This window comes from Centropristis striata, chromosome 1, assembly GCF_030273125.1.
Source record: "Centropristis striata isolate RG_2023a ecotype Rhode Island chromosome 1, C.striata_1.0, whole genome shotgun sequence".
Lineage (NCBI taxonomy): Eukaryota > Metazoa > Chordata > Actinopteri > Perciformes > Serranidae > Centropristis > Centropristis striata.
In genome coordinates, this window is record NC_081517.1 from 43648034 (window position 1) to 43662919 (window position 14886).

Consider the following 14886-nt stretch of genomic DNA (forward strand, 5'->3'; position numbering starts at 1 on the left):
TGTATCGAATAAACATGACGCAGCAATAATCCAATTAAATAATTAATCATACATCAAGACTAGACTCTCTTTATAACAAACAAGCTGTAACTTTAATTCAAACCCTGTCCTGTCCTGCACATAACTTGTGAACCAAGTTTTCAGAAATGTTCCATTTCCGATAAAAGGGGCATGTTCATGTGGATTATTCTCTATTGATACTTTTGTACTTCTACTTAAGTAAGTTTTGAATGCAGTAGTGGTGTAATTTCACAGTGTGATATCAGTACTTTTACTTAATTAAAGGATCTGAATACTTTGTTACCACAGTCCATTTTATGTAACTTTATACTTCTACTCCACCACATTTTGAAGTAAATATTGTACTTTTTCCTCCACTGCATTTAGCTGCCAGCTTTAGTAACTTTTCAGATCTAGATTTAACATAAAAAACATGATCAATTTAAAGTGATTATGTATGTATTTAACCCTTTATCAGGCAAAGAACTATATTTGGTAGTTAGAGTCAGGTAATATTTCAAGAAAAAAGTTGCAAATTTACTAGATTAAAGTGGCAAACCTACGAGAAAAAAAGTCGCAGATTCAAGAGATTTAAAGTGGCAAATCTTTGCGAAAAAAGTCGCAGATTTACGAGAAAAAAGTGGGATAAAGCAACTTCTTTCTCCCAGATTCACCACTTTAAATCTCATAAATCTGAGCATTTTTTCCTTGTAGATTTGCCACTTTAATCTTGTAAACTTTTTTCTCAAAATATTATTTTCGTATGTTTTTTTTTTTTTTTACACATTCTAGCAGTATGTAATATCCTCCAATATTCTCTAGGGTTGAAATTTGGAATTTGCAAGTATTTCAATGAGTGTCCTATTAAGGGTTAAAGTGGTGAATCTGGGAGAAAAAAGTTGCTTTTTTCCCACTTTTTTCTCGTAAATCTGCGACTTTTTTCTTGTAGATTTGCCACTTTAATCTAGTAAATTTGCAACTTTTTTCTCGAAATATTACCTGAAGTTAGTCAAATATAGTTCTTTGCCTGATAAAGGGTTATTATATAGTTAAAAACACTGTTTAAGTAAATGCATCAAAAATATATTTGGAATATATATTACCTTCTGCAGAATGAGTATTTTAAAGCCGGTACTTTTGCACTTTTACTTCAGTAAGTTTTGAAAGCAGGACTTCTTCTTCTTATTATTAGTTTATTTAAAAGGGGACAGTACAATTTCATAAAACACATGATTATACATGGTTAAAAAAAACAGAATTAGCCAGAAGGCTAGTTTCTATCTGTAGTCCCCTGGCCATGATGTAAAAAAGCAGAGAATTACGAAACAAAAAACAAACAAACAAAAACAAACAAACAATAAATAAAATAAAAAATACATACAATATACAAAATACATATACAAACACTTACAATACGATTAAGAAAAAAATACAACATCACAACATAACATTTTATCATAACATCAAAACACAACAGGCTTATTTTTTAGTGTTGGCAGCTGGAGGTGTTGATAAGCCACAATTTCAACTTTTTTGACTTTTACTTGTAGTGGAGTAATTCCAGAGTGTGGTATTACTACTTTTACTTCAATAAGGGATCTAAATACTTTTTCCACCACTGTGTGTGTGTGTGTGTGTGTGTGTGTGTGTGTGTGTGTGTGTGTGTGTGCTTCCATTGTGACCTTGCTGAGGTGTTTAACAGTGTTAGGCAAAGGGCATTTTGATATTAGTGATATAGTTGATAATACCAGCAGCCAATAGCAGAGGTACAGCAGGGCTCAGATAGGAAAGTTAATCAGCTACCGACTGGTGGGTCTAGTCGGCAGATAACAAAAGGATTCTACACTACCAGCTCAGCACACACACACACACACACACTCATATATATGAGCCCTTCACTCCACCACTCCCTTCATACCTTCTGGTGGAGATTGCTCCAGTGTCCATTGTGTGAGTGTGTGTGTGAGGCGTCATGAGGTCACTGTTGCTGCTGGGGCTGACGGCCTTCTGTCTCTGGGTGATTGTCGCCGCTGACAAACAACCAGAGAAGAAGAAGACGAAGGAGGAGGATGAAGTTTTGCAGCTGGAGAAAGGAAATTTCAACCGAGCTCTGAGAAAACACAAGCAGCTGCTGGTGCACTTCTGTAAGTTACACACAAACACTCACACAGCGCAGATTAGAAGTATAAAGTTACATAAGATAGAAATACTCAAGTCAAGTACAAATACCTCAAAATTGTTCTAAAGTACAGAACATGCATTCAAAACCTAAAGTATCAGCATCAAAATGGACTTGAAGTATCAAAAGTAGTCGTTCTGCAGAATGGACCCATGCATATATGTACTTTTAGTGTTTTTCTGTCAAAATATGGTTAAAGTTGACTACTTAATATAATGTTATGTGCTTTAATTTTAAAAAATGACAAACAAACAAAATTGAAAAAAAAATAGGTAACAAAGTAATCCCTTTAAGTAATCAATTTGGAAAGACAGTGACTGTCCACTTAAACTGGAACTATAAAAGAATAAAAGTAGTAATATTTTGCATTTTGAAACGTAAAAACTCTCCCTCATCAGCCTAAAATTAATAAATAAAACGAACAAGATAAGACTTTATTTGTCCCACAGTGAGGCAATAGCATATATATATATATATATATATATATATATATATATATATATATATATATATATGTTTAATCTCGACCAGAAAAGTAACTAAATCTGGCAGCTAAATGTAGTAAAAGGAGTAAAAAGTACAATATTTACCTCTAAAATGTGGTGAAGTAGAAGTATAAAGTTACATAAGATAGAAATACTCAAGTCAAGTACAAATACCTCAAAATTGTTCTAAAGTACAGAACATGCATTCAAAACCTAAAGTATCAGCATCAAAATGTACTTGAAGTATCAAAAGTAGTCGTTCTGCAGAATGGACCCATGCATATATGTAATTTTAGTGTTTTTCTGTCAAAATATGGTTAAAGTTGACTACTTAATATAATGTTATGTGCTTTAATTTTCAAAAATGACAAACAAAATTGAAAAAACAACCTCCTTGGCAGAGGTAATAAAGTAAAATCCCTTTAAGTAATCAATTTGGAAAGACAGTGACTGCCCACTTAAACTGGAACTATAAAAGAATAAAAGTAGTAATATTTTGCATTTTGAACCGTAAAAACTCTCCCTCATCATCCTAAAATTAATAAATAAACAAGATAAAACTTTATTTGTCCCACAGTGAGGCAATGTAGTCGTCACAGTATATATATATATATATATATATATATATATATATATATATATATATATGTGTGTTTAATCTCAACCAGGAAAGTTACTAAATCTGGCAGCTAAATGTAGTAAAAGGAGTAAAAAGTACAATATTTACCTCTAAAATATGGTGAAGTAGAAGTATAAAGTTACATAAGATAGAAATACTCAAGTCAAGTACAAATACCTCAAAATTGTTCTAAAGTACAGAACTTGATTCCAGCACAGGGAAGCATAAAAATGATGATCATGTTGTTATTTATACTAATTTATAGTCAGTGTAACAATTCCACCATCCATTTAAAACTTTATTCAAATGCTAAAGTATTTTTAAAAATTAAATTTAAAAATTTATTATATTATATATAATGATTTATGATGAATAATGCATTAATGTTTACATTGTTTCAGAGCTGGTAAAAGCTGTGTAATAAACCTATGTTGCAGCACTTTCTATAACCCCATATCTATAATGTATTATAAACATACTTATATTGTGTTGTTACCTCCTTATAGCACTGTATAACTAAAGTTATAAGCACTCCTATGCACTGATGCATGGTTGTAGCAGAATGTGCGGTAACACTTTATAATAAGGTCCTTAATAACCATTAATTAACAAGTAATAAGGCATTGTTCTCGCTTTAGATCCGGTAGTTGCAAAAAGCATAGTTAACTTATAGTTAACTTATAATAGATGAGCAATAAAGTATATCTTAATATCAATAAGCAAACAAAATAAGATTAATAAAGGCATGGCAAAGACATAATGGGTGGGTCATGGGTGTTTGTAATGCCATTATTAACACTTATATAAGCTTATAAACACACAATAATGTTAATAAGCATCTTGTAAGGACTTACAAGGGCCTTATTACTTGTTAATTAATGGTTATTACAAGGACCTTAATATAAAGCGTTACCCAGATTTCTTTAGAAATCTGTATCTCATTCAGTTTGATAAATGTGGCAAAAGCATAACAATTGATTGTGTCAATAATGTGTACTTTTAATTCAACGTTACTAATTAAAAACATGTTTTTCTCCAACAGAATATCTGTCTTGATATTACTTTCACATTACAACTATATAAAAGTTTAAAACTGTGGCTTTCAAACTTAAAAAAAAATGTGCATGAAGAAGAGCCGCCTCATCTTTATAGCTGAAATTAATTTAACTCGAAACGAAACACAAGTGTAAGGACTTACAAGGGCCTTATTACTTGTTAATTAATGGTTATTACAAGGACCTTAATATAAAGCGTTACCGAATGTGCTTATTGTGTGTGTGTGTGTGTGTGTGTGTAGATACCCCTCTGTCTGGAGAAGGCCATCGTACCTCGGCAGCATTCGAAGATGCTGCTGCACAGCTCCGGGGGTCAGAGGTCAAACTGGCAGTGGTTGATGTGTCGAAGGAGAAAGATCTGGCTAAAGAGCTGAAGGTGACGGGCCTCGCCACCATCAGGCTCTACCTCTCTGGAGACAAACACAACCCTGTGGCCTGTCCTGGTACGTCCACATAACAAATAGTACATCCACTAACTTTAGTTAACCCTTAGATGCACAACATAGGTCTAAAGTGACTGACTGAGTTTTTATTTTTCTATATCTTTGCAATAAATTAATTTCATCATTTAATATTCCAGGTTTTCCTAAATCAACTTGTTTTTGATCATCATACATCCTAATTTTTTGTTTTCATTTCTTACTTTTTGAATAAAAACCCTTTTTGTATCACTACTCTTCTCATGCACAACATGGGTCAAAAACTTTATTATGGGGTATTGTGTGTATACAATTTTGGAATAAGTCTGAAACATAAAAAAATGTGGAAAAAATGAAGCGCTGTGAAAACCTTCCAGATACACTGTATGTGTGACAAAATGATACATAAACATGTTAAATATATTAAATTGAATGAGTGTGGAAAGTTACTATTTGAAACATATGACTATTATTATAGTATTAGGTCATTTAATTTTAAATCAACTTTGGATGAATGAGTCATTTTTGACCCATGTTGTGTATTAGAAGGTTTGTCCATATGTTGTGCATCAAAGGGTTAAATATCTTTCAAGTAAGAGCCTTTTTCCTATTGTGGATATTGTTAAACTCTCTGCAAGAAAGCAAATATTTCCAAAAATAAACTATGTAACTATTTCTTGATATAAGCTGCACTGTTGACTCTTGAAATGATTTTGTGATGAAGTTCCTAAGAGCTCGGCGTCCATCCTGACCTGGCTGAAGAGAAGGTCTGGGTCTGCTGCTGACCTCATTGCTGATCTGAGCCAATCAGAGGCCTCAGAGGAGCTGACGGTGGTTGGATTCTTTAAGGTGCAAAAACATCTGTTTAGTTTTTAAGTCCTGGTAAAGTTAATATATATATACACCACTGGTCAAAAGTTTTAGAACACCCCAACTTTTCCAGAATTTTATTGAAAATGATGCAGTTTAATATCTCAGTGTAGTCTGAAATTAATGCACATTTGCAACATTTACAATTCTTTATTGAGCGTGATAGTGTTTTGAAAGTTTAAAAAAAAGATTCAAAATCACATTTTATGTTGGACTAAAGGACTAAAAAAAGACACAAAATGACTAAAAAAAGACACAAAATGACAAAAAAAGACACCAAAGACACAAAATGACTAAAAAAAAGACACAAAATGACCAAAAAAGACACAAAATGACTTAAAAAGACATGAAAAGAATTAAAAAATGGACAAAATAGCCCAATCCTTCATAGAGTTAAGTTGTTAACCCATTTCTTGTTCCCTGAAAAAAAGGCCTATTTGTATAATTCTGAAATGTACATGATCTTTCAGTTTTGGTTAAGCTTACCTTTTTTTATTTACCTCACTTACCTTTGTACCCTTTCAAGCTGTTCATTTGACTTGAACTGCTTGAATTTCAATAAAAAAATGGAAAAATTGGGGTGTTCGAAAACTTTTGACCGGTAGTGTATATATATATATATATATGTGTGTGTGTGTGTGTGTCGTGACAATTTTAACAACTGCACTAAGTTAATGGGTGAGCTGGCCAAACACGAAGCACTCAATACTCTGTTCAGCAAGTTTTATTAGCACATTCGTGTTCCATACACCGCACAATTCACAATGGCTATTTTACAATAAAACAAAGCCCCGTACACCGCTCGACTTATATATGTTGTATTTCCCAGCATTGATTCTTCAGCAAGACTCAATGCGGCCCTATCTTCCCACAATGCCTTGTGTCTTGAATATCAAGTAGGTCGCCGCCTACTTCATGTCCAACCATGCAGGAAACACCAAATTTCCTTCACAATATGTGATCTGAGTTTTCCACACCACAGAAAAAGGAGTTATTAAACACCCGGCCAAATTTGATACAGAAGATAAATTGCCAAGTGGAAAAAAATTGTGGAAAATGAGCAGTATTCTCTGCTCCGAAACACTGGGGGCGTTGATAAAATGCATGCGTGCAGATGGCACTAGGGACAGGGGGGATATGTCCCCCCCAGATTCAAAGTGATCCCGATCCGACCCCCCACTTTCAGCGACAAACATTGTCGGAAAAACAGAGGATTAACCCTTTATGGGGCAAAGAAATATATTTGGTAACTTCAGCGGACATCCAAAATGGGGTCCCGATTTCTCTCTGTGAGGTAGAACCACATGGATTTTTCTCCCAGCTAATCACCAAAGATCAGGCGTTACAGATGGTGACACCATGACATTTAACCAATCAGTATGATAATAATATAATAACTTTATTGGCCTTGACCTCCAATGTAAAAATGTCGTCCAAATGAGTTATTCTTCAGTGACTTGTACAAGGAGAACTTGACTATGACGGCATATTAAGTATGAATGAAAATAAAAATACAAACCAGGGGGCGGAGGTAATATTTCGAGAAAAAAGTTGCACATTTACTAAATTAAAGTGGCAAATCTACAAGAAAAAAAGTTGCAGATTTAAGAGATTTAAAGTGGCAAATCTGTGCGAAAAAAGTTTTACGATTTTTACGAGAAAAAAGTGGGGGACAAAGCAACTTTTTATCGCAGATTCACCACTTTAAATCTCATAAATCTGCACAATTTTTTCTTGTGATTTTTTCAGTAGGATATTACTGCAGACATTGTAATCTTCTGACGGCGGCCTCAGCAAATGTTGTCATAAATGTATCAGCGATCACACATCGATTTCATACAAATCTCTGATTGTACTTTACCCAGACTGTAACTGTTCACTGCAAAAAAGCCAACTTGTATTTTTTGGCCTAAAACAGTGATTTAAGTTGGTAAAACTTGGAAATATAAATAATTGACATTTAGGGCAATAATGTAAGTTAGCACAACAAAGGAAGCCAGTTGTCTGCTCAAAAACAAGTTGGTGAGTTGTTGTTACTTATATCTTTAAGTTGGGGTTCACAACAAGGGACAATAGTTCTGATAACTCTTATTTCTTTGTTGGGAAATGCGGTCATTAGCAAAAGCTAGCGGCTAACTGATGCTAGCGGCTAACTGATGCTAGCCGCGCTGCTTGTTACCGCTACAAGAGTAGCCATTAGCGTATCAATGCTAACTCAAAATTGTGGTCACAACATTAGCTGACATTCATAGCAGCGTTACAATCGTGCCAGAGAAATTCAGAGTTGAGCAAACTAAAAAACAAAACTTAAAATATTTAGTTTAATTGTCCAACTTAAAATTTTATCGAAGTTTGTTGCCTTGAAATTTTTAGTTCACCCAACTTTTCTTTTTTTGCAGTGTTGTTGTGGCCTTAATCAATTGTCTGATTTTATATATTTGTGTGGTTTTCTTACATGTTTGTGTCTGATTTTACATGTTCGTGTGTGTTTTTATACATTTGCGTCTGATTTTAGGAGCTGAACAGCGAGTACGTAGAGGCGTTTTACGCTGCAGCCATCGAGCTTCCTGATATCAACTTTAATGTGACGGAGAGTGATGAAATTATCACCAAGTATGGCCTCACACATGATGTCGTGCTGCTGTTCAAGAAGGTACTTTAAATGCAACGTACATCTCAGACAGGTGGCTGCTACATGTCTGTGTTTTCTTACTGCAAACTCAGTTATTTACATTTCTGGGCATTTTGAATTCAAGAGAAAGGGTTTGAATAATTAAACCGTCGCATCAAGCTGTTAGAATGCATTAATTTATTCATTGCATTTTTACCTGTGTGTGTGTGTGTGTGTGTGTGTGTTTGTCTGCTGCAGTCTAAGCTCATCCAGGCTTACAAAATGATGCCTCAGACATCTAAAGAGATGCTGATCGTTTTTATCACCGTCTACCAGATGGATCCAGTCACTGAGTACACTGGAGAGGTCGAGTATTAACATAATATAACTTCTCTGCTCCCAAGTTTGGAATTTGTTTTTGTATTCAAACTCACGAAAACGGTTACTTCAACTACACAGTCGCCCATAAAGTTAGAAATAAAATATCTTTTACCTCTTTCCATGAAATGATTGTGACAATGTGATTTATTAATTTATATTATTATATTATATTATTTATATTATTAATTATTATTTACATGATTTTACTACACTATACTATAATAATTAATATTTAGAGAAAAAAGTTGCTAATTTACTAGATTAAAGTGGCAAATCTACAAGAAAAAAAGTCGCAGTTTTAAGAGATTTAAAGTGGCAAATCTGCACAAAAAAGTCTGATTTACGAGAAAAAATTGGGGGGAAAAGGACATTTTTTCTTGCAGATTCACCACTTTAAATCTCATAAACCTGCACATTTTTTTCTCGTAGATTTGCCACTTTAAATCTTATTTCTCAAAATATTACCCCCCCTCCCCCGGGTCCTTATGTTTTTTTTTACACATTCTGGCTGTATGTAATATCCTCCAATATTCTCTAGGGTTGAAATTTGGAATTTGCAAGTATTTCAATGAGTGTCCTATTAACCCTTTATCAGGCAAAGAACTACATTTGGTAACTTCAGGTAATATTTCGAGAATAAAGTTGCAAATTTACTAGATTAAAGTGGCAAATCTACAAGAAAAAAAGTCGCAGATTTAAGAGATTTAAAGTGGAAAATCTGCACGAAAAAAGTCGCAGATTTATGAGAAAAAAGTGGGAAAAAAACAACTTTTTTCTCGCAGATTCACCACTTTAAATCTCATAAATCTGTGTATTTATTTCTAGATTTGCCACTTTAATCTCGTAAACTTTTTTCTCAGAATATCATTTTCGTATGTTTTTTTTTACACATCCTGGCTGTATGTAATATCCTCCAATATTCTCTAGGGTTAAAATTTGGAATTTGCAAGTATTTCAATGAGTGTCCTATTAAGGGTTAAAGTGATGAATCTGGGAGAAAAAAGTTGCTTTTTTCCCACTTTTTTCTCGTAAATCTGCGACTTTTTTTCTTGTAGATTTGCCACTTTAATCTAGTAAATTTGCAACTTTTTTCTCGAAATATTACCTGAAGTTACCAAATATAGTTCTTTGCCTGATAAAGAGTTAAGGGTTAACAGAGGATTGTGTCTGAAAACAAAATTATTCCAACTTCATTGGTGACTGTATAGTTTTTGAGTTAAATCTCATCACAGCTGAGATTTAACTCAACAGTTTGTATTTGCTAAAATCACATTCAGACACACATCATGTCACCTTGGTAACGGCCATGTGTTTGTGATATTTGCTCTCTTGCAGACAGCCACTCAGATTTTAACTTCCCCCGTGTTGAACCACGCCCTCCTGTTTGTCAACAAAAGCTCTGCTGGCTTCAAAGAGATCCATGAGGCCTTTAAGAGCTCCGCAGAAGCTTTCAGGATGAAGGTAGAAACACGTTGCAACACATATAGGAGGATGATATACTTGTAACCTCTCTATGAAAAAGAAGAAAAGGAGAAAAAAATAATGAGAGGGTTTTTTTTCATCATGCAGTTCAAGAAAAAAGTCAAAATAACAAGAATAAAGTTGAGATGTTGAGAATAAAGTTGAAATACAATTTAGAGCAAAAAGTTGAAATGATGAGTATGAAGTAATTTTTTAGTTTTCAGTAAAGTTGGAAAGATATTCACAGTATAAGTCCTCAGAGGAACATTGTTTTCAATCTGAACAGTTTGGCCGACTGCGAGCAACAACCTGATTTCCACCAATGTTATAAAATGAGGAATAACTACAATATTTAATGGTGTAGAAGTACTAAAATCCCTCGACACATAAATGAGCTATTCTTGGTAGTAGGCTACAACAACTATTGTTTTGAAAATCAGCTTTTATGTAATTTATGTGAATTTTTTTTGACATATTGGATTATATTATATATTATATATAGCCTGGGTATACCCATACTGCCTTGCACGCTCAAATTTAATTTCGAACCTCCAGGCAGTCTGGCAACCAGGGCCGTTTCTTAGCTCTGTTTTAGGGATCCAATCACAGAACGGGAAAGGACGGCAAGACGATGACGCGTACTACTCGGCAGACGGAAGCTTGTAGTTTTGTAGTTTTCTTACGGATCCAACATGGCTGCAGCAGACTATTGTTTCACCAAGAAAAAGGATGTTTTAGCCTTGCTTCCGACAGGATTTGGGAAAAGTCTAATCTACTAATCTACCAACTAGCATCGCTACTAGCCCCACTACTAGCCCTGCTACTAGCCCCGCTACTAGCGCCGCTACTAGCCCCGCTACTAGCCCCGCTACTAGTGCCGATACTAGCCCCGCTACTAGCCCCGCTAGCTAGCTAAGAGCTACCTACAGACGCTTTGATAGACATTCTAAGCGCCCAATAAACGGCTCCGGAGGATCGTAAACCACACCTCCTCTACGGAGAAATGAACGGCTGGTTTCCAAACTAATGTTAGTCAGGCTATATTATATACGTATTTTCTTGACATTGTATTTCAACATTTTGACTTTTTTCTCAAATTTAATAATGATTTTTTATTTTCTCCTACCTGGCCCTAATCCTCTTTCGTACCTCTGTATGTGTGTGTGTGTGTGTGTGTGTGTTTAGATTTTGTTTGTGTGGGTGAACGTGGACGAGCCTCGTAACGGACGGATTATGGAGTATTTCCGGGTTCGGGAGTTCGAGGCTCCTTTGATCCGAATGGTGAACCTGACAGACCACGTGACCTACCACCTGCCCTCCGACACTCTGGATGTGAAGACCATCAAAACCTTCTGCCAGTCCTACCTCGACGGCAAGGCCAAGGTGACATTAACCCTTTATCTCATTGAAATATTTGGAAATTCACAATCTCAACCCTAAAGTGTCATTGCAGGACACTACAATACTTTTTTACATTTGTGACATTTTTAAAAATATAACATTTTTTGGTTGAAAATCAAGATCAATAAAGTGACCGTATATGGTTCCTCGCCTGTCTAGGGTAAAACATTTTTTGCTGCGTAGCGATTTTGGATGTCCGTGGAAGTGACCATATATAGTTCCTTACCGGATAAAGGGTTAACTCTTATTTATTGTGTGATACAACAGGAAGTAGAGAAGCAGACTGATGTAAATACTGTGTTTGTGTTTGTGTAACAGCCTAAGATGCAGAGCGAGCCGATCCCTGAAGGATGGGACGAGCAGCCGGTGAAGGAGCTGGTGGGAACGACTCTGGAGAAAGTCGCCTTCAACCCCAACCTCACCGTGTTTGTCATGTTCTGTACGTAAACACACTCTTGGTTTAAACACTATCCAGTGAGCCCGCCTGCAGAATGGCCTCCAAGAAAAAAAGAGGCTGACAGCCATCGGTACGCTAAACATCGATACTTATCGGCCATGAATCGATATAATATTGCCATGCAAAATATCACGATACTGTGCTGTATCAATTTTCGCCCCTACCTCTACTAGACACTGAAGTATTTATTGGGCTAAATTCATTCAAGAGTTCATCTGAGCATTCACGTCACAAATTTAACATAGATAACCAATTTATTTGCCTCTAGATGTCATTTGTCAATCCATGCTTGCTGGGTCACACTGTGTTTTACCATCGACTGCCTTTTCTTTTTTACTCTCTTTGCTTTCCACTCTTTCCACTTGTAGTCATTGCTTAAACAGGCGAAGAACTATATTTGGTAACTTCAGGTAATATTTCAAGAAAAAAGTTGCAAATTTACTCAATTAAAGTGGTAAATCTACAAGAAAAAAAAAATCGCAGATTGAAGATATTTAAAGTGGCAAATCTGCGCGAGATTTAGATTTAAGGGAAAAAAGTGGGAAAAAAGCAACTTTTTTCTTGCAGATTCACCACTTTAAATCTCATAAATCTGCAAAAAATTTTCTCATAGATTTGCCACTTTAATCTCGTAGACTTTTTTCTCAAAATATTATTTTCGTATGTTTTTTCACACATTCTGGCTGTATGTATATGTTATATTGTTACTGAGTTATTCTTCAGTGACTTGTAATAATAATTAATATTTAGAGAAAAAAAGTTGCTAATTTAGTAGATTAAAGTGGCAGATCTACAAGAAAAAAAATCGCAGATTTAAGAGATTTAAAGTGGCAAATCTACGCGAAAAAAATCTGATTTACGAGAAAAAATTGGGGGGAAAAGGACATTTTTTCTCGCAGATTCACCACTTTAAATCTCATAAATCTACGTATTTATTTCTAGATTTGCCACTTTAATCTCGTAAACTTTTTTCTCAAAATATTACCCCCCTCCCCCGGGACCGTATGTTTCTTTTACACATTTTGACAGTATGTAATATCCTCCAATATTCTCTAGGGTTGAAATTTGGAATTTGCAAGTATTTCAATGAATGTCCTATTAAGGGTTAAAGATATATGAACCATATCTGTATTTCAGATCTTCCCTACAGTGCGGAGTCCCGCGCTGTGTTTGCGCTGTGGGAGGAGCTGGCCGAGGCCTTGAAGGAGCGAGAGCACGTGGTCGTCGCTCGCATCGACGCTTCAGCCAACAACATCAACCTGTCGATGCAGGGCGCCTACCCCTCACTCTGCCTGTTCCCCGCTCTCTACGCTGAACGAGTACGACGCATATCAATTATTATTTCTCTGTTATATACACTGCAAAAAAATGAACATTTTCTGGAGGGGTTTAACAAGGGTTAAAGGTAAAAGTCTTTCTTTTAACTAATAAACAAAACTTGGCCTTGGAGTCTAGTTAGAATTTGACAAAATACTAATTAGGAAAAATTTAGGAACTGTGTACGTAGAATTAATAAAAACTAACCAATATTTTGACACAGACCTTTTTCCAATACACTGCAAAAAAAGAAAAGTTGGGCGAACTCAAAATTTCAAGGCAACAAACTTCGATAAAATTTTAAGTTGGACAATTAAACTAAATATTTTAAGTTTTGTTTTTGAGTTTGCTCAACTCTGAATTCTGATTTTTGTCAATTTAACTAAGTTGTACTAACTTATAATTTTACATTGTAATAACTTTTAATCCTTACTTCTGCTAACTTCTGCAATGTGCTGAATTGGCACGATTGTAACGGCGCTATGAAATGTCAGCTAATGTTGAGACCACAATTTTGAGTTAGCATTGATACGCTAATGGCTACTCTTGTAGCTGTAACAAGCAGCGCTGCTAGCATCAGTTAGCCGCTAGCATCAGTTAGCCGCTAGCATCAGTTAGCCGCTAGCTTTGGCTAATGACCGAACTTCACCGCTTTCCCGCATTTCACAACAAAGAAATAAGAGTTAGCAGAACTATTGTCCCTTGTTGTGAACCCCAACTTAAAGATATAAGTAACAACAACTCACCAACTTGTTTTTGAGCAGACAACTGGCTTCCTTTGTTGTGCTAACTTACATTATTGCCCTAAATGTCAATAATTTATATTTCCAAGTTTTACCAACTTAAATCACTGTTTTAGGCCACAAAAAATACAAGTTGCCTTTTTTGCAGTGTATATAGCCTACTGTAATATATGTCAGGGAGTTTCATGCATAAAAGAAGCAACTTTCTGTCAAAGGACTACAGAACAGTGTGGGATTATGTGCATTATCTTTGCCTTGTGGGAGAAATTTGACATATATGGAGGTAATAATGTTTTGTTCCTGTCAGGTGGTGGTTTACACCGGGAACAGGAAGGTGAAGGACCTGGTCAAGTTTTTAGATAAAGAGATGGCTAAAGCCAAAAAAGCCAGAGTTAAGGTAAATTATCAGCCCTAAAACATCAACATCACTGCAGTGGTTTGAGTTTTCTTGATGACTGTGTATAAGTGTCTGTTTGTGTGTGTGTGTGTGTGTGTGTTTGAAAACTGCCTTTTTTTAAATCATCTGTTAAAAATAGATTTGTTTCTTTTGTGTCTGCAGGAGGATGAAGACAGGAGGAAGTACATTGAGGCTGCTAAAGCTGAAGAGGCAAAAAAAGCCAACAAATCCAAAGACGAGCTTTAATACAGAGACAAAGAGAGTAAAGTGTGTGTGTGTGTGTGTGTGTGTGTGTGATACCTTTTAGTCAGTACTCTCTACACAGATCTGGTTTTATCTGCTCAGCCAAGCTGTCATTAACTGTCTGTCTAATAAAGTCTTGAGTTTAAACTCTAATAGCTACAAGATCTTTGACTTTTAAAACACATTCCACTACAGATTACTGCATACCCATAAATGTAACTTGTAACAATTTCCATTAGATTACATAA

General features: G+C 35.3%; 1 protein-coding gene across 1 annotated transcript; it reads left to right on the forward strand.

Annotated features, from left to right (window-relative positions):
• Window positions 1–1972: 1972 nt before the first annotated feature.
• Window positions 1973–14681, forward strand: zgc:136472 (uncharacterized protein LOC678514 homolog). Its single transcript, XM_059343632.1, has 11 exons — window positions 1973–2144; window positions 4581–4781; window positions 5482–5606; window positions 8143–8280; window positions 8497–8604; window positions 9955–10080; window positions 11266–11463; window positions 11800–11920; window positions 13076–13257; window positions 14306–14395; window positions 14558–14681. The coding sequence occupies exons 1-11, from the start codon at window positions 1973–1975 to the stop codon at window positions 14639–14641; spliced, it is 1545 nt and encodes a 514-aa protein (XP_059199615.1). The 3' UTR covers window positions 14642–14681.
• The last annotated feature ends 205 nt before the right edge of the window (window positions 14682–14886 follow it).